Here is a 21,584-nt window from a genome sequence, read left to right on the forward strand (position 1 = left end):
TTGTAGGCAAAAATAATTAAAAAATTTTTGTGACTTATTATTTTAAATAAAGATTATTCTTTTGGTTTCTTCCTGGGTTTGGAAATCCCGTCAAGACTGCTGAGATATTGGTTACTTGTACGAAAACTGATGAAAAATTAATATCTGTTCGTTGCAAATTTCCTTTTTATATTCGATTTGGACTATTTTTCCGATATATACTTTGTTATGTACAAAATTATTAAAGTCATGCACAACAAAGCCATAAGCCAAAGATGAGTAAACGAGGTAGCTCGTATATACGTGTACATAAAGATAAGTATCATCATGCATACATTTCTCATTCTCTAGCTCCATTATCTTTCTGATCTCTTCGATAGAAAGGAAATCTTTATCGATAGAGAGGAAGGACTGACAAGCTAACGCAGAATCATACAAAGCGTATCATTTTCGAGGGAAACGTCAGTTCTGAAGATTATTATATAAAGTAAGCGACACTTTTCCGACAAATATTTCCGAGCATATATACATTACCGAGCATAAAATAATACTTTTACATACATGTGCGGTCAAAGATGAAAATTGATATTATCATGATATTGAACTATTCAAATTATTAGACAGTTCGTTTTTCTATTTTATATCTCTCTTATATTTTGTTTGCATCCGTTTCCGAATGCCACTTTCCGATACGCCTACTTACGTAGTATATTTTATGTAATTTAAGATGACATTGAAAATGATCCGGAATGGATTAAAATGTTAACACCTGTCAACAATTTTCAATTATTATTTATATAATGTAGAGAATTTTCAAAGTTTTTACGAACGTTGTAATCAATTTATACTTCTATTATATTAAATTATTATTTCCGTTAAAAAATTATTATTTATTAAATTATTTAAATTATTATTTCCGTTTAAAATATTCAACATTTGGTTTTTAACCTTTTTTATTATTTTTTCTGATTATTATTTAAAAATATAAGATTACAAAGAGAAATACATTAAATAAATCTGTATTATATTTAAATACGTTATATTCAAGATATATAGCTTGAAGTATAATATGAGCTGCATTATTCTAAAAAATAATATACAATGTTATATCGATGCAAGTGTGAAATTACTGATAATGAATTAAATGATTACTTACTATATTAACATTTATGTATATCTGTGTGTGCACGTGTGTTCACTTGTATCATTTTAAACATACTGTTTAATGTACCGTTTTCTCTTCTGTTCTTTTTACTATCAGTTATACAGATCTGATTCTTTTTCATGAATAATTGGTAAAGTAAAAATGTTGTCTATCAGTAACAACACAACTCTTAAAAGAATAATTAACATAAGAGACACAAAGAACAGAGAATTACAATTAACTACTGCACATAATATTTAAACAGAAAATAAATTCGCCTGTCAGTAATGCCCAACTGTATAAAAAATATATTTATAAAAGCAATAAGTTATATTTAAAATGCACATAATATAGATATATGCGCGCATTAAATGCACATAAATAACAGACCTCATACATTTACAAAGAAAATAAACCATTTATAAAAGCAATAAATTATATTTAAAATGCACATAATATAGATATATACGTATAAATGCAAATAAATAACAGATCTCCTACATTTATAAAAAAAAACAAACCTGAAAAAATATTTAGATCCATCGGAATCTTGCGTAAAAGATTATATAAGAGAAAAGACATATAAAAATTGATTATTTGTGTAAATTGAATTACTTTCTGTAATAATCACAAACTAGAACGATGAGTCTCCTCCTAGTGATAATATTCGCTATTGTTGTGATTATATTCTATAAGATTACATGGATAATGTATGTCTACTACACCATGCGAATAAAACTCAGCCATATTCCTGGAACTAATCGTTCGTTATATCAATTACTACGTAAGATCAGACCAGAAGGTAAAAAAGATTTACTAGCATTTTCTATGTATTATTTATATATATAAATTCGCAAGAAGCATATACACGCACATATAAACGCACATAATATAAAAGCATATTATATAAACTATACAGTGTCCGAAAAGTTCCGGACCGGACTATGTTTTTTCTTTAGACCAATTGATTCCTCTCATTATTTTATACATAAAAGTATTAAGATAAGATAATCAAAAAATGAATATTTTACTAGATATTTTATGGTTTATGCAAAATTAAGAAATGATTTCAAGAGGTTCCATTTAAGAAATTGACAGTGATCTTCACGTGATTTTCAAATGGCTCTCCCATGTCAAATCATTGCCACTATCTGATGGTCTCCTTCAAGCCATACAACTTTTGTTTGAAACATTTCTTTCTAAAGTGCATAGTTTATGAAATATTCGACCGGTCCGGGACTTTTAAGACACTCTGTATAACGCATATTACATAAACTATATTACTTATTTGACGCAGCGCATAAGAAATTGCTTCAAAACAAAAATAAAAGTGGACTTTATACAGTTTGGATTGGACTACATCCAATAGTTTGCGCAATTACACCAGAATGTATAAAGGTAAGAAATAATTTGAAAACATTATTATATAATAATAATAATGATAATTATAATAGATTACCATTAATAAATACATTCTCAATACATGTGTAAATAATAAATTATATATTAAATACGTTCATATGAAGGGCTCCTGTTTACTTATATTCCCGATTGCCAACTGTTTCGTTTGCGTACAACATTTTGCCGACAGCTTTTTCTATAGGGCGATTCTCTAACTATGTAACGACGATGTCGTTATCGTTACGATATAGCTATCTTTTTCTTTCTTAATGAGTAAACCTACTGCCAATATTCCCGATTGTCTACATGTATTATTGCACATATAAAATAAGAAAATCATATTAACACTTTCCACGCATGATTCTATTGCACACATGCTCATTGCACACATGAAATTATTGTATATATGCAGATTGCACACACATGATATTATTGCGTACATACACATTGCACACATGATATTATTTCATGTAAAAAATAGAAATACAATTTTTTCATTTGATATTTTGGTGAAGACTTTTGTATGCGATTCATCTCTGAATTTAATCAATTTTTACAGACATGTAATACGTACTAAATGAAGTCGAATCCCACAAGTGCGAATGAAAAGAAACGTCTTGTTCTTGAAGTATTCAAATTTTTATTATTTTTATTGTTGAATTTTTCAATTGTAGGATTGATTCTTTGAAGAGCTGTGTGGGTCGAATATAGTGCGACCCTAAATGAGGTAATTGTTTTGTTCCACTTAGATTTTCGATTTCCACGTGAAACAAAGTCTATCTCGTAGCCTCCATGCTTACGACCCGAAACGAGGTCATTAATTGTTTTGTTTCACATGGGTTATCGACTTTCACATGAAGCGAGATCCACTTCTATTTCCAAAGTATAATCCAAAATATTTTTGAATTCTAATATTTTTTTCTACATAGAAATCTTAAATATTATTAATTTAAAAAGATAATTAAAATTAAAATATCAGAAGTAAACGTTTCTGCACACATTCATTCTTGCATTCGACTTCATTTAATGCCTGTAAAAGTTGATCAAATTCGGAAGTGAATCTCATAAGAGAATCTTACCATCAAATTAATTAAAGATTTCAAAATGGAATTTTGGATTGAACAATCCAGAATCGGTCTGTACTTTTAATCGTGAATTTTAATTATGCAAAGTTATTTTCTTATTATATATGTGAAAGTTCAATATCACTTGTGTATTAATATTATGTGTGCAATACGTATGTGCAATATATATGTATATACGAGTACAATAATATCATGTGTGCAATATACATATGCGTAATAATATTATGTGTGCAATGTGTATGCGCGCAAATACTGTCATGTACACAATCATACTTTCGTAATTTTATTTTTTTCGTGTGCGCAATAATAGATGTAGGCAATCGGGAATGTCGACAAAATATTGTGCGCAAACGAAGTAATTGGCAACCGAGAATGTAGGCAACTCAAGTCATCCCCGTTTATATTAAATAAAAAGTAATACATTTATGGAACAATGAAACCTTAATGTACATCGAATGTACCTATATATACACATAAAATAAAGTATATATTTCTCTTCATAAAATAAAGTATATTTCAAAACTTGTAATGCTAGAAGATTATTTATTATTTATTATTATTATTATTATAAATACCTGGGCATACTTCGCCTATTTTCCTTGAGTAAATAATTTTTACAATTAATAGCGTAAAATTTAATATCATTAAGAATCATTTTCTCGATAAAATACACGGAATACTATTTTTTTAATTGCAAACTTACGAAATATCATTGAAATATATCGTTATGCCTCTGTTATTGCTATTTGAGTCACTATTTTGTTCTTATAAATTGACAGAGCATTCTTCAAAGTAAGACACATGTCGAGAAAGGGGAACAATATAGCTTCTTAAAACCATGGCTAGGTAATGGGCTTATTACTGCTCCAGGTAAGCAATAAAATAGCTTGAAAATATATTTCACAAAAGACTGTCATTTTCACTAGTAATAGGTAGTGATATAAATAATAAAGCATATAAAAATATAAAGTAAAAGAGCGGTGACTTCCATAAATATATCGCATATTTCAGTTGAACAATGGTATGGATATAGAAAAATAGTATGGCCTACATTTTATTTCAATATACTGGAACAATTTATTGTCATCATGTCCGAAAAAACGGAAACTGCAATAAAATGTATCGAGAAGGAAATAGAGGAAAATTCAACGAAAATTATTGATATTTTTCCATTTATACAACAAATCACTTTCAACATTATATGTGGTAAAAACATGACATAGAAAAGAAGAGAAAGAAAATATAATCATGTATAAGCCCATAAATGAGCAATTTTAACGATAAAGAATTATTATTTCATGCTAACATAGCAACATTAAAAACAAAGAAAATCGAATAACAAATTTTATGTTACAAGTTCACAAAACTTTGTTAACACAAAAAATGCAATGTTTCTTAGTACGCAAGTTGTATATTATACAACTCGCGTAATTAGTAATTATCCGCTGATGTTTTACAATTGTACATTTTTTCCTTATATTATATATAGTTTTATCATAAAAGATTAAATATTAATAATTACATATTAATTAAATATTAATTATAGAAACTATAATGGGTATAAATTTGGATGATGAAGAAGTTACATCTTATCGATTGGCCAGCAACAGGTCAGTTTACAATTTTACAATTTATCATTATACTTTTATATCATTTATAATTATAATTTATTATAATTTAATATATAAAATTATTCTATTTTTATACTTTTATAAAGTTTGTAACTATGGTTTTGAATATTAACAATTATTAACTTAGTTAAGTACTTTTAATATAGTTAATATTTTTTGTTTTTATATATTTAGATTGATACAAAACAAATTCTTTGCTTTTTATTTTGATATTATTTACATATAACGATTTATTTTTAAAATATTTATGTAAATACTTTTAATAATTTTTATAATTTTAATAATTTTGTATTATATTTTTTAACATGCATTGCTATGTACATGTGTACACTGTCATATGTAATATATATATATACATATTGCTATGTACATGTGTATACTGTCATATGTAATATATAATATATATATATATATATATATATATATATCTTAAAATTATATTAATATTGTAACAAATACTTTATTTTTAAACGCTGAGATATTTTTGTATCAAATTAAATACTTGCGTCAAAAGTACAATTATTTAGGATTCTGGTATTTCGTTCAATCAAAGAAATATTCTATCATGAACTATACTTGCGTTATCTATTTAATTAAATATTAAATTTTAGTTATGCAATAACTAATTGAATCAAACAAAAATAAATCTTGTTGATAATGACGGATATAAAGTAATAATAAAAATTTATTACAATTTCATTATTCTTGTATATGTGTATTCTTTTAACTTGAATGTAAAAATTAATAAAGGATATATTTCAGATTTTTTGAATTACTTTCGTTGCGTATATCTCAATCATGGTTATGGCTTAATTGGATATATGATTTATTACCCCAGGGAAAAGAATTTAAAACAGTAATTAACATTATGCATAGCTGTTCAGATAAAGTAAGAACTTCAATCTAAAAGTATTCAGCTAGGTCAACATAAAAAAATCATTATAAATATCATCTTCACTGAGATCTAGTGTTTTAAATGTTTTTAAATTTTTAGTTTATAGTGTTTTTAAATGTCCCGTGTTTTGCATATTAAATATAAATTTTCATTGTATTTGTATTTACATATATTCTATCACTATATTATATATAACTGATAAAATTAGACATATTACTGCATTAAATAATCTAATACTTATTAGTTGTTAATTAGTCTAATACTTATATATCTCTCTCTCTTTCTCTTTTGTATACAATGCTTATTATCATCTATTTATTTACGACTATAAAAAATATTATTGTTAGTAATTTACATAATAATCATCATAGTCATAACATATAGAGAGAAGTAATACTTATATATATTCATTTTATATTATATATATTCATATATATTCATTTTATATTATAATATTGATTAGTGATTTATCATAATATTATATAAAACTAAAAATAATTTACGATAACGTAGTTATGTTAAATTCATATTTATATCATTACGCCATTTTGCTTAAAACAGATTATATTTTAATAAATAATAATAATACTACAATTTTTAGATAATACGACAGAAGAAAATCGCACGTATGCAAAACATTAAAATACAAAATCAACAGGATGATTTTCATATACGAGGTACAAAGATAAATTTATACTATAAATGTGTCAAATGCCTTATTATTCTTTTCTTATAAATTTTTTTGCGAATTAATACAGCAAAATTCCTCAGAATAATTTCAGAAAACAAACGTTTTTCTTATATGAATCACTTCTATAATGTATTTAATTATAATAAGCTTTAAATTATAAAATTGTATATTAAAATACAATAATAAATTTAAAAGTACAAAATAAATTAAGAATAAAATTTTTATTATATATTTGCACATTTAAAGTGTGTTTAATTAAAAAAAATTTTTTATATTTATTTTTGTAATCTATTATTATCATCTATTATTTTATAGATATAAATCCCCCTATATAAGATATAAGACCATAATCTATTATTTTAATTTTCAAAACTCTTTATATAATCATAAATTATCATATTTTTTTGAAACCAAATTATTCGCTTTTTATTAATTTAAACTGAATTACATACATATGTGATTTTCTTCTAATTAAATATATTTTTAATTAAATTAGACAAACCGGAAAGTAAAACTTTACTAGATCGTTTTCTGGACATAAATGAGAAAGACAATGTTTCGTTTCCTGATGAAGATTTGAGAGCACACGTAACTTCGCTCCTATTTGCAGTAAGTGAAAAATTGTATGATAAAAAATTCTTTTGTTTGAGATATTATTTTTTTTATCTGTTGATATCATGTAATTCTTGATTTTAAATAATAATATATAATAACAGGGTCATGATACAACAGCGATTTCCATCTATTGGACACTTTTTTGTATAGGCAATGATCTCAAATGTCAAGAAAAGATTCGTGAGGAACTGAAGGAGGTTTTCAAAGATTCGCAAAGACCACCTAGTGTAAAAGAACTCTCGCAATTAAAATATCTCGAAAGAGTTATAAAAGAATCGCGCAGATTATATCCAAGCATACCCATAATTTTAAGAAAAATATCAGAAGATATAAAAATGGGTAAGAGTTTTTAAATTTTAATAATGATACAATGGAAAATGCACATTTTGTGGATTTAGAATGAATAAACCAGGCTCTGTGAACTAATTGAATTATAAGATTTTCCATTAATCTCTGCACATATTCTCTTATTTCAGATAATTATATAGTTCCGAAAGGTACTTCGGTCGCAGTGCGAATTCTGTTGGTTCATCGAAATCCAGAAATCTGGTCGAATCCATTAAAGTTTGATCCAGATCGTTTTTTACCGGAGAATTTGGAACAGGTACATCCATACGCTTACATCCCGTTCAGTGCTGGACCAAGAAACTGCATCGGACAGAAATTCGCTATATTGGAAGAAAAGATCATATTAGTAGCCATACTCAGAAAGTGGAGAGTGAAAAGCATAAAAACGCATGAGGAAATGACCGTAGATATGTCTGTGGTTTTAAAACCAAAACAGGGATTAATGTATCTTCATTCATTGCCGCAAAAATAGAAAGCTATTATGTTTAAATGCGAAAAATATATGTTTTATTACGATTAATAAAACTTTTTATGAAGAAGAAATAAGAATTTATAATGTTAAAAATAACTTTTTTCTCCTTCTCTTTCTAACCAATCTAATTATATTGCAAGACAGCTATTTATTATATATAGTATCGCTGACATAAATTGTCTCAAACACTCAACATGTATAATAATGCACTAGAATAAATTTATCAGAGCAAATGTCTAATTTAGATTGCAATAGATGTCATATAACACTCAATAAAATATGTTCAAGAGCAAAGAAAAGATCAAGGCAATGAAGAAAGACAACATGCGAAAGTCAGACAAGCGAGATCGAATTATGTTAATTTTTCGATCAGTCGAGAATACGCAGTGTGAATGAGATGTCGTTGCGTTTGCACGTATATAAAGCAGCATATAATTTCGTAAAAACAAGCTGTCGTAAATCATATTCGGTTTTGTACAAAAAACATGTGATTTATCCCTCAAGTTTAACTGTTAAGTTCACGTTAAACATTCAAAAATATTAAAAAATTAAAGAAAGAAAACAATATAAAGAAATTATTTTTTTTCGTGTGCAACTTTCGGAAAGTTTGTGAAGTAAGATAAATAAGAATGCTTTATCTATCAACAAAATAATGTGATCATGTATCGAGAAAACATTTTTAAGTGACAACAAATTTTTTTTCAGCTCATATTCTATAATTCTAATTAAAGAAAATCTAAATCCATCGAGAAAATTATCATAAATGATTAATGCTCTGATAATAATTGTTTATATAAAAAACATAATTATTTAATATGTATAAAAATCCAATATAACTCAATTATTGTTCTTTTTATAATATTTACAATTTGTTTAAAACATAAAACATAAAACATTAAAGTTGTCTTTAACTTAAGAGTAAATTATTGAATTATGTTTAGATGAAGATATAAAATGGATGGACAAATATTATATAAAATTTATCTTTTATACATGTAATTCTATAGAAATTATGATCAATTAAAAAATATTTATAGAATTACAAAAAATAATTGGTGAATCACTTATCTTTCGGATTTTCATAAACAAGCTACGAAAGATCACAAGAGCGTTCAAGGTCGATTTTTTTATTCAAAACCAGTTTATGTCGCTGTAGGAAAACTCGTGCATAATCTCAGATCGAATTGCTCTGAATTCTTTATTCGCTGTTAAAAATGATAAAATAAATATATCAATTCCTTTAGATAGTAAAAGTAGTTGTTTTGACGTCATTTTGTTATAATTTGACGTCAAAACTTATATTTTGCTATCTGAGTCATCCTCTAAATTTAAATTCTATTTAATTTTATACATAATCTATATATAATCTAATAATTTTATACATAATCTATATATAATGTAATAATTTATAATAATTTATAAAATTATCTTTTAATAAAGATTTATAAATATTTTGTTCTTCTTTCTCTCTTTATATTTTTTTACACTGGAATGCTCTTTTATTTTAACTAAAATACAATAAAAGATTTTTTCTTATTACAATTATTTAAAAAATTATTTCAGTTAATAAGTAAATAAGTAAGAAGTAAATAAATCGAAAAAATAATTTGATAAATAAGTGTAAAATTGTTCAAAATTACTCTCTCAAATTCAAAATAAAAGATTAGAATTGTTATTTTTTTATATTTTTATATTTTTATCTTTTTATATTTTTGAAAATGTCATATAGAATTAAAATTATAATATATTATACAATTATATTATAAAATTAAAGTACAAAATTACAGTACAAAAAGAAATAATTTAGAAAAGTAATTAAAAAATTCATTGAGATAAGAAATATAATTATAAATTTAATATAAATATATAAATATAATTTAAAATATAAATATAATTTTAAAAATTTATACACAAACACACACACATATATAATTATATTAATATATTAATATATAATTATATATATAAACTATTATTAAAATGATTATATTTTATAAAAGTTATAGTAATTTGTGCTTGGAAATAGTAGAATTATCTCGATCGCACTTTTTTATCATTATAGATTCTTTGAATATAACCTAGAATTTGAACATATATGAAATATATATATATATATATATATATATATATATATATATATATAATACAACTTAAATATAAAATACACAATATAAATATGAATAACAAATTCATTTTTTAAAACTTAAATATGTTATTAATACAAATCAATACATCTCTCAAATTATCGATATAAGATGTCATTTGTCATATATATTAATTATATAACATTTACTATACATTTCAGATAACAATGTCCTTCGAACATCTCCACGGTACCCTCTCGTCGAATCTCTATTATTCTGACGCATAGTTATATTCCTCGCGCAGAACATGCTTCATTCCCCCACGTCGCCTAAACGAACGTAAAGCGAACGCAGTCGCTTCGATGAGAAACGTAGAAACGGGTTTGACGAAGCCTAAAAGAAGACAATCGTCAACAAGACTCTTGAGATCATCCTTCCCACTTAAGTGTTGCTCGTGCACAAGAATCTCATCTTTTAAGGTGACCGTGTAATTTTGCAGAAGAATGGAGGCACGCGTTCGACCGTCAACATCGTACCTCTAATGAATCGAAAACATTCAAGGGAACGAGCGGCCGGAAACGATGAAGCTGTCGACGATCATCAACAATAGCAGCGACAACAGTTCGTCAGTGAACGTTATCGGCCTCTCTACCATTTTCCCTAATCCCTGCGACAACCTCACCGACTTCATCAGCAACAATGGTCTCGTTGGACAATCGGCCGAATACCTATCGTTCGAGAATGTTACGTGTCTGGAACACGCGCCTAGACTGACCAGAGCGGTATATCTCCAAGTCATCGTGTTAGCGATTATGTCAGTTCTAAGCCTGATCTGTAATGCGGCGACAATATACTCAATCACGAAGAATCGTCGAAAGCAGCGAGGTTGCTCGGCAATCTACACGCTCATCCTTCATCTGTCAGTGGCCGACCTTTTGGTCACCATCTTTTGCCTGGCCGGCGATGCAATCTGGAGTTACAACGTCGCATGGTTATGGGGCAACGCTGCATGCAAGCTCTTCAAGTTCCTACAGATGTTCAGCCTATACTTGAGCACCTTCGTGCTCGTGTTGATCGGTGTCGATCGATTTGTCGCGGTACGATATCCGATGAAGGGTCTCAATACGTCTCAGAAGTGCTCGCGATTCGTTCTATTCGCTTGGGCACTATCCTTTGTCCTCGCCACTCCACAGGTAAGATGCATTACCTTACTTATGTCGGCTCTATAAGAGCCGGCTTCAGCTCTCTATAAAATGGAACATTTAATTTTATCATAATAATTTTACATTTTTGGAACATTTAATTTTATCATAATAACATTCATTATATTACATATATAATGCATGTACAAATCTTAGAATGCTACATAATTACATAAATATTTTTTAGAGATATATAAACGTATTTTGTTATACAAATATATATTTTTACTTTTTTAAAAAATATATAGAAATTAGTATTAATTATATTAAAATACATAAATTTTTTTACGTAGACGTAAACTTTTACTCTAACGGGAGAATCTAACGGGAAAAAATTGCTGCGAAAAAGTAGTCGAATTTTATGTTAGACATTTTATAGATTTTTATTTTATATTTCTCTCAAAAGAGAAACATATCATTCTTCATTATTTTGCATCATTGATTATCGCACGTTTTGATCAAATGCATATAATATGCGATTCGATCTTTTATCCTTGAGATTCATAAAATTATATATCATATAGTCAAATTATACTTTATTATCTCAAATTACACGTAAAATAAAAAAGTAGTTCATACTTTAATTCGATAATGATTACACCATTAGCATGGTATTTTAAAACTTATTAAGAGCGCTGTTGAAATCGCATGATCAATCATCGCAATGTTTTCTCTTGAATATCAACTTTTTATTCAATAGTAATTTACAAGAAAATTATACTGCTGTCTCGAACGAATAGTTCACTGGAATATTAAGATACATATCATAAATGTCGCCAACGTGACGATTGATCGATTGAAGTTGAAAAATTCCTATAAATCCTATAAATCAAATTTGTGTGGACCCAGCTATATTTTTTGTCGAAAAATTTGAAAAAAATCTTCTCTATAATTTTAAAATTTATATTTTACGCAATTTTAACAAGCAAATATAAATTTACATGAAATTAATAGCAATTTAGTTGCTATTTAACTTGAGCTCTGATCATAAGAATGTTAAAGATTCCAAAGAGAAGCGGATAATTAGCAAATCAAAGATCACACAAACTTGAAGTAAACAAGTTTTTGTTTAGAAATTGTGACTCATTTAAAAAATGATACATCAACAAGCATGTAACACTTCATTTAAAAAATGAAGTGTTACATGCTTGTTGATGTATTATTTTTTAAAAAGATTAATTGATTTGACAAGCTGCGATATATTTTGGGAACTGTACATAAGAATTAATGTCATAATATCTGCTTCAAATAAAATTTATAAAAATGTTTTATCTTGAGCTTTTAAAAATATAAAGTTGTCTCTGTCAATTAAAAATAAGATCAATATAACTTTACAAAAGAGTATGTTGCGTGATTTATTATAAAACGTTTGTGATAAATCAAAAATATTCGTGATTTTCTTATACACGGAGAGATATATCTCGTATTTTCTGTATTAATTTTAATTGTGTGTAATCCTATCTTGAAAAAATAAAAAATGTATTACTAATAAAAAATGTATTAGAATATAACAATTTTATTTTTTTACTATTAATAATTACATAATACATATTACTTTTCAATATCAATATTATGATCGGTTACGATAAGTGCAACTTTTTTATAAATCAAGAATTTAATCTTTATTTCTTATCGAAAAATTTTTTAATTATAATTGCATTGGAAGCTGCACTACAGCTTTCTTATATGTACAAATATATGTATATATTTGTACATATAATGTATATATATATATATATATATATATGTACATATAACGTATGTATATGTATATATGCATATATGTATATAACATATAATGTATGTACTATAATATGTACATATAATGTATGTACATATATGTATATAAAAATATATGAATATATTATACATAAAATATACAAATATATTATATGTAAAATATGTACAAATACATTATATATAATGTAGTGGCATAATTTATATATTTATAAATAATGATTATAAATTTTCTAATAAATGATAATAAATTTGTTAGAAATAATGGAAAGAAAAAAAAAAAGAGAAACCAAAATAAATTTCAATTGCGATATAAATAAAATTTGATAACAATAATCTCGTTTCTTTATCGAAATCGCGAAAACTTAAACTTGGACTATTCTTACGACAATTTCTGATTTGCATCAAGTTTCCGGGAAAAAAGTGTAATGTATACATTTTGTAATACAATAAATATAAAAACAATATAATTTATATGCATACATTCCTTGACATAGAAAGATAAGATAATATAACAAATATTATGGAACATATATTCTGTCTCATGTGCATCGTATGCATTATTAGTATGCAAAACAGTCTTGTATATTCATATGATATCCCTCAGAATCTATATACAAAGTGTTCTAGGAAAAAGATTAATATTTACGCGATATGATAATATCAGTAATTGAAAAACGCTACGAATATATCCAACGTCGCATAAATTGAAAATTTATAAGGGATTTAAATAAATTTGTATAAATATATAATATAATTTAAATAATAATAATCAATAATTGAGAAAAATTATAAAATAATGTGTACATTATTTTATCTATTAAGATCTTAAGTCATAATCAAAAGACATTTTTAAGACGTATTGAATATTTTAATAATTTTTTATCTTGAACTTAAACATGATTTATAAAACACATTTATAAAAATTTTTATGTTAAAAATTCATTAAATATTGATAATTTTTTCTAATTTTGATGTATACAAAAAGAATGTATTTCCTATTTAATAATCACTACATGACGCAGCATTTGCAAATCTTGCTAATTCGATGGCAGATTTCAATTTTAATATACATGTATTTTTAACGTAATAATTTTAATTTTAATTTAAAATTCAGTTTTGCTTTTTTGAGATATTTTTGACATTTTATATAATAAGAATATTGCGGCAAAAAACATAATTACACAAATAATATTCATTATGTATAAAATTTTTTTCTTTAACATACATACTAAATATAAAAAACTTTTATGAAAACGACTAAAAATGAAAAAATCAAAATTTACTTCCCAAAATTAGTATTTGACTATTAAATATTAATTTTTAATTTTAATATTAAGTTTTAAGAAATTAAAATTTTATATAAAAAAATTTGGAATCATCAGAAGACGCGATATTTCTAAGACATATTGACATAATTAATACAATAACTTCTCACAATCTCAGCATTCTACGGGAGGTATGTTTAAATAACTTTGTTCAATGACGTTAGCTGTGGCGGTCTCAATCGCAGTCCGGTCTGATCTAGTCAATTTGTCATTGTTCAAACTGTACTTTGTTCTAGACTTGGTCTTTCTATTATAGGCGCATTTATCGAAACCTCGACACCTGCATCGTCTTCTCCTCCTCTGCCGTCTCCTTCTGCAAGACCTTGGCCCGCATCCTCGTGACTTTCGTTGTGCGCTTCTTCTCTTACATTTGCAAGTAGTCCTCCGAAATCGCACCCTACGATTCCTCGACCGTTGAATTTTCCGCTGACAATATAGATCCAGCAGACCGATCTCTTGAATGGCTACTTCTTGTCGCGCGATTTCATTATCAATCGGCAGACTATAATGATTACCGGTTTTCTTCAAGATACCGCAAGTAACGCCGCGTTTTAAAGCACTCTGCATCTGCGATAGTCCAAGTATCTTTATGAATATGTAACTGTTTCCTTAATTTAGCTCTTTATTTATTAGTGTTAGTTTTAAATTTTGCATGAATAATTTCTATAGAATTATAAGGAATTTCTGAAAAACTTGTAAATTACTTAATTTTGCAATTTAAATTGTTGTTTATCATGGAAAGATAACAAAAATATCAATTTTTATTATTCGTTTTCTATCATATACTATCTGAAAACTTCTCTACTTATACATATAATATATACATATTATAAATTCTGATTATATATAAAAATAAATATTAAAATAAAAGAGAGGAAGGAGCTTTGCAAACAATTTTGTTACTATGTTATTATCGTTAATATGTGATCTATCTTTGGTTTATCAATAAATACAATCAAAAATTAAATATTTGTATTTATTTAATTGTATTTATTTAACCAAAAATTAAATTAATACAATCAAATTATAAAATTATAAATAAAATTAAATGATTTAGTTATTGATTTAAAAGAGGTTTATCAACTGAGATAATAATAAGTAATTATAAATATGTTGCACATCTAAACAGTCGACAAAATAAACGTGGGAAATATATGTGACAAATTTTCTTTTTAATTTTTAAAATAATAAATTATTATACAACCTATAAATAAATTAGCAAGGTTTTAATTTTTATGATAAATTTGCAAACGCTTAAATTAGATTATGCTTATAAAAAAGAGAAATTGCAACAGATTTTAAAAGTCAACTCGTCATGAATGGATATCGTAGCAAATAATAGTATATGTTTAAAAAAAACTTGTTAATTTTATATACTGCAAAAATATGATATCTTGTTTGTGAATAGCTGCAAAATAAATGAAAATTTTAGCATATATAAAATACACAAGCATAAAAAATAAATATAAGAAGATCTGTTATTTATATCTGTTAACTCTCTTTTATTTAATAATTACTCTTTAATAATTACGTCATTGAACATAAATATATAATTATAAATATATAAATATATTATATAGAAAAAATTCAGATAAATAAATATAGATAGATACATAATAAACATATATAATATAATTTATTTGCAAAAAATGCGTTTCTAGTTTTCAAAAATGAAAATTTAATATGATATATTATTTTATTGAACGATTACACAATAAAAGAATGGAAAATATATATTGTTAACCTGACATCGCGCTGTAGCAGATGGGATGTTATAAATGGATGATATATAGTGAAGAATTTCCTGCGATGTGCATCCCTTGAGCTCACATAGGTTCTTAATTGCAGAAATCACTAAACCGAGAATCTTCGTGATCAGATGTACCATGATGATCGCGATGTGTGAAAAATTCTAATACAAATCAATAAAATCTATCAGAAAACAGAAAGAGCTATAGTTTAAGAAAATTATTTTTATCTTAAAATATTTTAGCAACCTTTTGCGAAGTGAATGATACGTAGGAAAAAATGATTTTTTGATCATTTTCTCTAGAATGATCATAAACATTAGCACGTGACATAAAAGGAAACAAGATATTTTTATTCATTATACTCTTCAAAAAATCGAAAAATCTAATTGGTATTATTACAATTACATGATCATTATATTTTGCATCCTAGAATTTCATAAATAACATGTCGACAACTCAATTAACTTAATTCAATTCTTGATGACTGATGTTTCTTTTATACAAATTATACAAAACTATCAAGAAAATAAACAGGATGTGACAAATGATAAATGTAGATTTTAATACATGTAAGAAAACAAGTAGTGACAGATAGACATTGTCAGACGTGAAGTAGACGTTTTGCAATCCGATCAAGTACTATTCGGAATTCTCAAGAAAATCAATTGTATAGATAAACCCGAGACTCGATTTAACGAGGTGTCAGGTGCATCGACCGCAAACAGCGGATGCAGACTCTGAGATCAGTTCGTTCGCGAGGTCACCCGCTTCAGAGGAGGATAGAAATCGCGGAGCCATCGCTGAGTCAGAGAATAATGCTGTCGTCACGACGGAAGAAAGAGACGCGGTCTGGCAGAGATTGATAGTGAAACGTGTATATCTTGACAGGCCGAGACACGGGGAATAGCCTGCTTAATCAATGCACCTCTCTTGTTCCGAGAAATTCTTTTCAGCGGAAAGAACTTCACTCTGCCTTCGGTAGCAGTAACCTTTACCTTTACCTTCCGTCTCTCTCCTCCGTCATTGTGTCCTAATCTTACCGAGGAAATACGATGAATTTAAGATGATTCCCTAATGACAGTCACATCTTCGAAAAGTTGATGAATAAATAAACGTCAAAAAGTTTACAAATGAACGTTAAAAGTGATATTAGCTCTGTTCTGTTTACACGTATTCTTATGTAATTTTATGCACTTTCAGAACATATGTGTATATACAGGGTGTCCCAAAACTCATAATCAATTTTCAAAGACAGATTCCTGGAATCATTTGGAGACGATTTTTCCTCAACGAAAATGTCGAGGCACTAATAATTTTCGAATTATAAGTGATTGGAAATAAGGGTTTTTTCGTAAACTAAGCTTTGTACTAAGAAATAAAATATTAACAAAACCACATTCTTTGATTAATTTTAAATAGAGTTTACTTTAGTTGAGTTTTAATTTAAGGCTTAATTGCAAAGATATATGATGACAAAAATCGGGAACATGCAAAAAATGATGGCCTTCATCGACATTTTCGCTGAGGAAAAATCGTCTCCAAATAATTCCAGGAATCTGTCTTTAAAAGATTGATTGAGTTTTGGGATACCCTGTATATATATATAATGATAGACAGTGATAAACACAGCTGAAACCAGTAGACTTGTTCATCAATTGAAAATAAAAACATTCGTTAAAAAATTTATCGCTGATATGCAAATAAAAATCTTAATAATAACTATGTATTTATCGTTTCTAAGAAAATCGAAGGTTTTTTATGGAATATATTAAATGATATTAAAAACAATTCCTTACTTAGCATTTTTGCATCTGGATAACCTTCAGATTATTTAATTGTATTAAATTGCATCAACTGTATCATCATGTAATTGTTACAAGGTCGCATCGTTACGAACTCGCATTTATTTCAACCTTCTGTTATAGTTAATATCGACGCCTCATGTTAATACGTTACATCTAATTTATTTATTTTTCTTCGCTAACTATGTTTAAGTACTTCTATGATGAGTTCTGTAATCCCTCTAAATCCAGAATTATATATATGAATGTATGTAGGTATATGTATTTAATTAACTATATATGTTAGATAGTTCATCTCATCGACACAATGCGCATTTAACTCGTCATATCGATGTTTGTATCTTCATACATTGGCTTTATTAACAGGTCGCGATATTTCATGTTGCACAAGGACCATTTATCGAGGAATTTCCACAATGCGTAACCCATGGCTTTTACACCGAGCCCTGGCAGGAACAACTTTATGCTAGTTTCAGCCTGTTCTTCATGTTCCTGTTGCCATTGGTGATTTTAATTACCACATATGTATCTACAGTGATTACCATCTCCCGTAAGTATTTTACATTACTTGCATTGTAAAATTATATTATCGATGAGATTATTACTTATATTGTAACTTTTTGATAACTCATATTTATTTTGATAATTGTATCTGAAGCTAAATCTTTGAAAAAAAGTCAACTTGAATTTAAATGGACAGGAAAATTTTACTTTTTTCCAGAACATTTTATGTTAAAATATATGCGTAAGATATTCTTTGAATTTAATTGAATTTAATAAAGTCACAATAATGTGCAAAAATGATTGCAAAAAAATATTTGTATTAGTATTTATAATTGAATAAAGAGTATAACTTTACTCTTAAGTAAATAATATAAGAATTTTAAAGAGAGAAAAACATAGAGAAAGAGAGAGAGAGAGTCGAAAATGCTGATGTTCAATTATAATTATGTAATACACTAAGTTAAGCTAACATTGTTTCAGGAAGTCAGAAAATGTTCAAAGCAGAGCCTACAACAGGGACGTATATTAGAAATAGCGATCTAAATAGGAGAAGACTGATGCACCGGGCGAAAACAAAGTCATTACGTATTAGCGTCGTCATTGTAGCGGCATTTCTAATCTGGTGGACGCCGTACTATACGATGATGATAATCTTTCTGTTTCTCGATCCCGATGAACACGTTAGTATAAATCTATTTTGTAATCGAAGGAAACTATATTATTTTATCTGTTGTCTCGAAAAATTACTATCGATATACTAACGAACAGACGATGCTTTCAGCTCAGCGAGGAGTTACAGAGCGGAATATTTTTCTTTGGCATGAGCAACAGCTTGGTAAATCCTTTGATATATGGTGCATTTCATCTTTGGCCGCAGAAACAACGGCAGGGCTCTTATCAAAGGTGAATAAAATTTACGAGACCATTCGATGTACCGCGTATCGCATTCCCTTTTTTCCTTTTTCACTCGTGCGTTTTGCTCCAACATATACTGGTACATTGCACGAGTATGGTAGACATATATGTATCACAGTACAATAATAAAAATCTTTATTAAATGCCGAATTCATTGGCAGGCAAAATCGAATACGAATGCTTGAAAAAAAGATGTACTGACTTTGATTATAGCGATAATCCAAATGAAAAACAAGCATTATTTTTTATACATCATATTTATAATATTATATAAGGTATTTATCAAGATTAAATCTTAACAAGACATTTTTGCGAACATATCATATCTAAATTTATATTTTAAATGTAGAACATTTAATCTTGAAATATCCTATATCCTATATCATATTATATATATTAATATTATATATTAATATATTATATTAATAACATTCAAGAAAGATAATAGTTTGATAAAATATTTGATTATATATAATTAATATCTCATTAATTTTTTTAAATATTTTCTTTGCTTTTGAAGATGTGATAAAACGTCTCAATAATTGTAAAATATTTTTAATCATTAATATTATTGCAAATTATAGATCCGACTTTACGATGCATCAACGGAATTCCAGAAACTCCACGCGAAACAAAAACAAGTCTTCTCTATTATCAAGACAATGGCAATAAAGTGCAGCAACATCAAATGTAATATTTTATCAGTATAGGATTAGCATTTTACATAAAAACAGCATAAGTTATCTGAAATCATATCAAGAGATGATAGCAGTACATTATAGAAAAAGTATGTTAAATTACATTCATTATTTATATAATTCTGTAATATTTTTTACAATGTAAACTATACAAAGCAAAAAATGGAAAAAGCATTATTCTCATACTCTTCATATCAAGTATCATTTAGTTAAGGGATTTTACAAATAAGAATTATTATATAGACTTTTATATAGAGATTTATATAGACAAAAGAATCTTAAATATATATGGAACAAATAAATTTATTTTATTTCAATAGAACAAACATATTACAAGATGAATTTAGGTATATTAAAATAAAATCTGAAATATTATGTGTGTGTGTATGTGTGAGTGGAGAGAGAGAGAGAGAGAGGGAGGGAGGACAAAATTTATTTAAAAAATTAAAATAAAAAATTTATTTATATAACTTAGCGTGTCGTTATATAGCGCACACATACACACACACACATATATATATAGACAATTATATAAGCATTTTAAAGTGTAGATAAATTATTTATTAATTAATGATATATAATGAATGAAGCTTATCGTTATATTAATAATTTGATTCTGTGATTGGATCATTTTATTGCGTGTTTACAATTTGAATTATAAATTGCCAAATGATAAAATATTAGACTAGATATTAGACTAGATATATTTGTACTTTGTGAACATCTAAGAAATAATTATTGCTCGTAAAGATTCCAACAAAACAATAATTTAAAATATTTATTCCTATCACATTTTAATTCTTACGTTAGTTGCAATTATAAGTAAAAAATTGCGAAAAATACGTATTTCAATAAAAAATTGTCATCACGGTATAATTTCAATTATTTATCAAAAATTAATTTGTCGTTAATTGTAATATAATTATAGCGAATTATTTCCTCCGATAATCAATTTCCGGTAATGATTCGAAAAAGAAATTGATAATATATACAACGTCTTATATCGTTATCTTATTTCTTTTTGTCGCCGTGTGAATGACAATACGCTGTACATCTCTGTCATAATAATACCGTAAAGATAATATATTTATAATACATTAAGATCTCATGTATCACAATTAATTTGGTGCTGCCACAAAATGTTTAGCATTTTATGTATTGTTTTATAATATAAATTAACGCTGAATATTACCTTGTCTCTTATCTTTCAAATTAATAATGATAAATAAACTATTGTTACAAATAAAAGCTAACTAAAGATAAAATTTCCTTTTTTTCATTCAAGAAACTATGTGTAAATTA

At 26.5% G+C, this 21,584-nt stretch overlaps 3 protein-coding genes across 4 annotated transcripts; 2 read left to right on the forward strand and 1 right to left on the reverse strand.

Moving 5' to 3' along the window:
• Positions 1 to 1,655: 1,655 nt before the first annotated feature.
• LOC105250480 (cytochrome P450 4C1-like) lies at positions 1,656 to 8,338 on the forward strand. 2 transcript variants are annotated; one of them, XM_025406659.1, is made up of 10 exons: positions 1,656 to 1,925; positions 2,421 to 2,521; positions 4,389 to 4,479; positions 4,621 to 4,815; positions 5,156 to 5,219; positions 6,003 to 6,129; positions 6,737 to 6,812; positions 7,323 to 7,435; positions 7,543 to 7,780; positions 7,918 to 8,338. In XM_025406659.1, the coding sequence occupies exons 1-10, from the start codon at positions 1,766 to 1,768 to the stop codon at positions 8,259 to 8,261; spliced, it is 1,509 nt and encodes a 502-aa protein (XP_025262444.1). In that variant the 5' UTR covers positions 1,656 to 1,765; the 3' UTR covers positions 8,262 to 8,338. The 2 variants fall into 2 exon arrangements, with proteins under 2 accessions (XP_025262444.1, XP_025262445.1); XM_025406660.1 differs by having other exon boundaries at positions 6,003 to 6,096.
• A 65-nt stretch (positions 8,339 to 8,403) lies between these two features.
• LOC105250479 (gonadotropin-releasing hormone receptor) lies at positions 8,404 to 20,652 on the forward strand. The gene is given in 7 exon segments (XM_011256600.3): positions 8,404 to 8,875; positions 10,567 to 11,538; positions 18,532 to 18,715; positions 19,150 to 19,349; positions 19,451 to 19,572; positions 20,169 to 20,199; positions 20,201 to 20,652. Coding segments are annotated over 6 exon segments (1,227 nt in total). The 5' UTR covers positions 8,404 to 8,875; positions 10,567 to 10,926; the 3' UTR covers positions 20,279 to 20,652.
• LOC112637272 lies at positions 14,670 to 16,559 on the reverse strand. Its single transcript, XM_025406633.1, has 2 exons — positions 16,357 to 16,559; positions 14,670 to 15,179 (listed from the first exon to the last, which is right to left on the reverse strand). Exons 1-2 carry the CDS (start codon positions 16,498 to 16,500, stop codon positions 14,727 to 14,729), a joined length of 597 nt encoding a protein of 198 aa, XP_025262418.1. The 5' UTR covers positions 16,501 to 16,559; the 3' UTR covers positions 14,670 to 14,726.
• Positions 20,653 to 21,584: the final 932 nt, after the last annotated feature.

The sequence above is a fragment of the Camponotus floridanus genome, unplaced genomic scaffold (genome assembly GCF_003227725.1).
Source record: "Camponotus floridanus strain SB8 unplaced genomic scaffold, Cflo_v7.5 scaffold15, whole genome shotgun sequence".
NCBI lineage: Eukaryota > Metazoa > Arthropoda > Insecta > Hymenoptera > Formicidae > Camponotus > Camponotus floridanus.

Excerpts from the sequence above, each read along its gene's own strand:
- LOC105250480 (XM_025406659.1), top strand. The coding sequence starts at position 1,766 with ATGAGTCTCCTCCTAGTGATAATATTCGCTATTGTTGTGATTATATTC. Across the intron at positions 6,813-7,322 it reads GGATGATTTTCATATACGAG|ACAAACCGGAAAGTAAAACT; the intron begins GTACAAAGATAA and ends TAATTAAATTAG. Across the intron at positions 7,781-7,917 it reads ATCAGAAGATATAAAAATGG|ATAATTATATAGTTCCGAAA; the intron begins GTAAGAGTTTTT and ends CTCTTATTTCAG.
- LOC112637272 (XM_025406633.1), bottom strand. The coding sequence starts at position 16,500 with ATGGTACATCTGATCACGAAGATTCTCGGTTTAGTGATTTCTGCAATT. Across the intron at positions 15,180-16,356 it reads CTGCTACAGCGCGATGTCAG|ATGCAGAGTGCTTTAAAACG; the intron begins GTTAACAATATA and ends GGACTATCGCAG.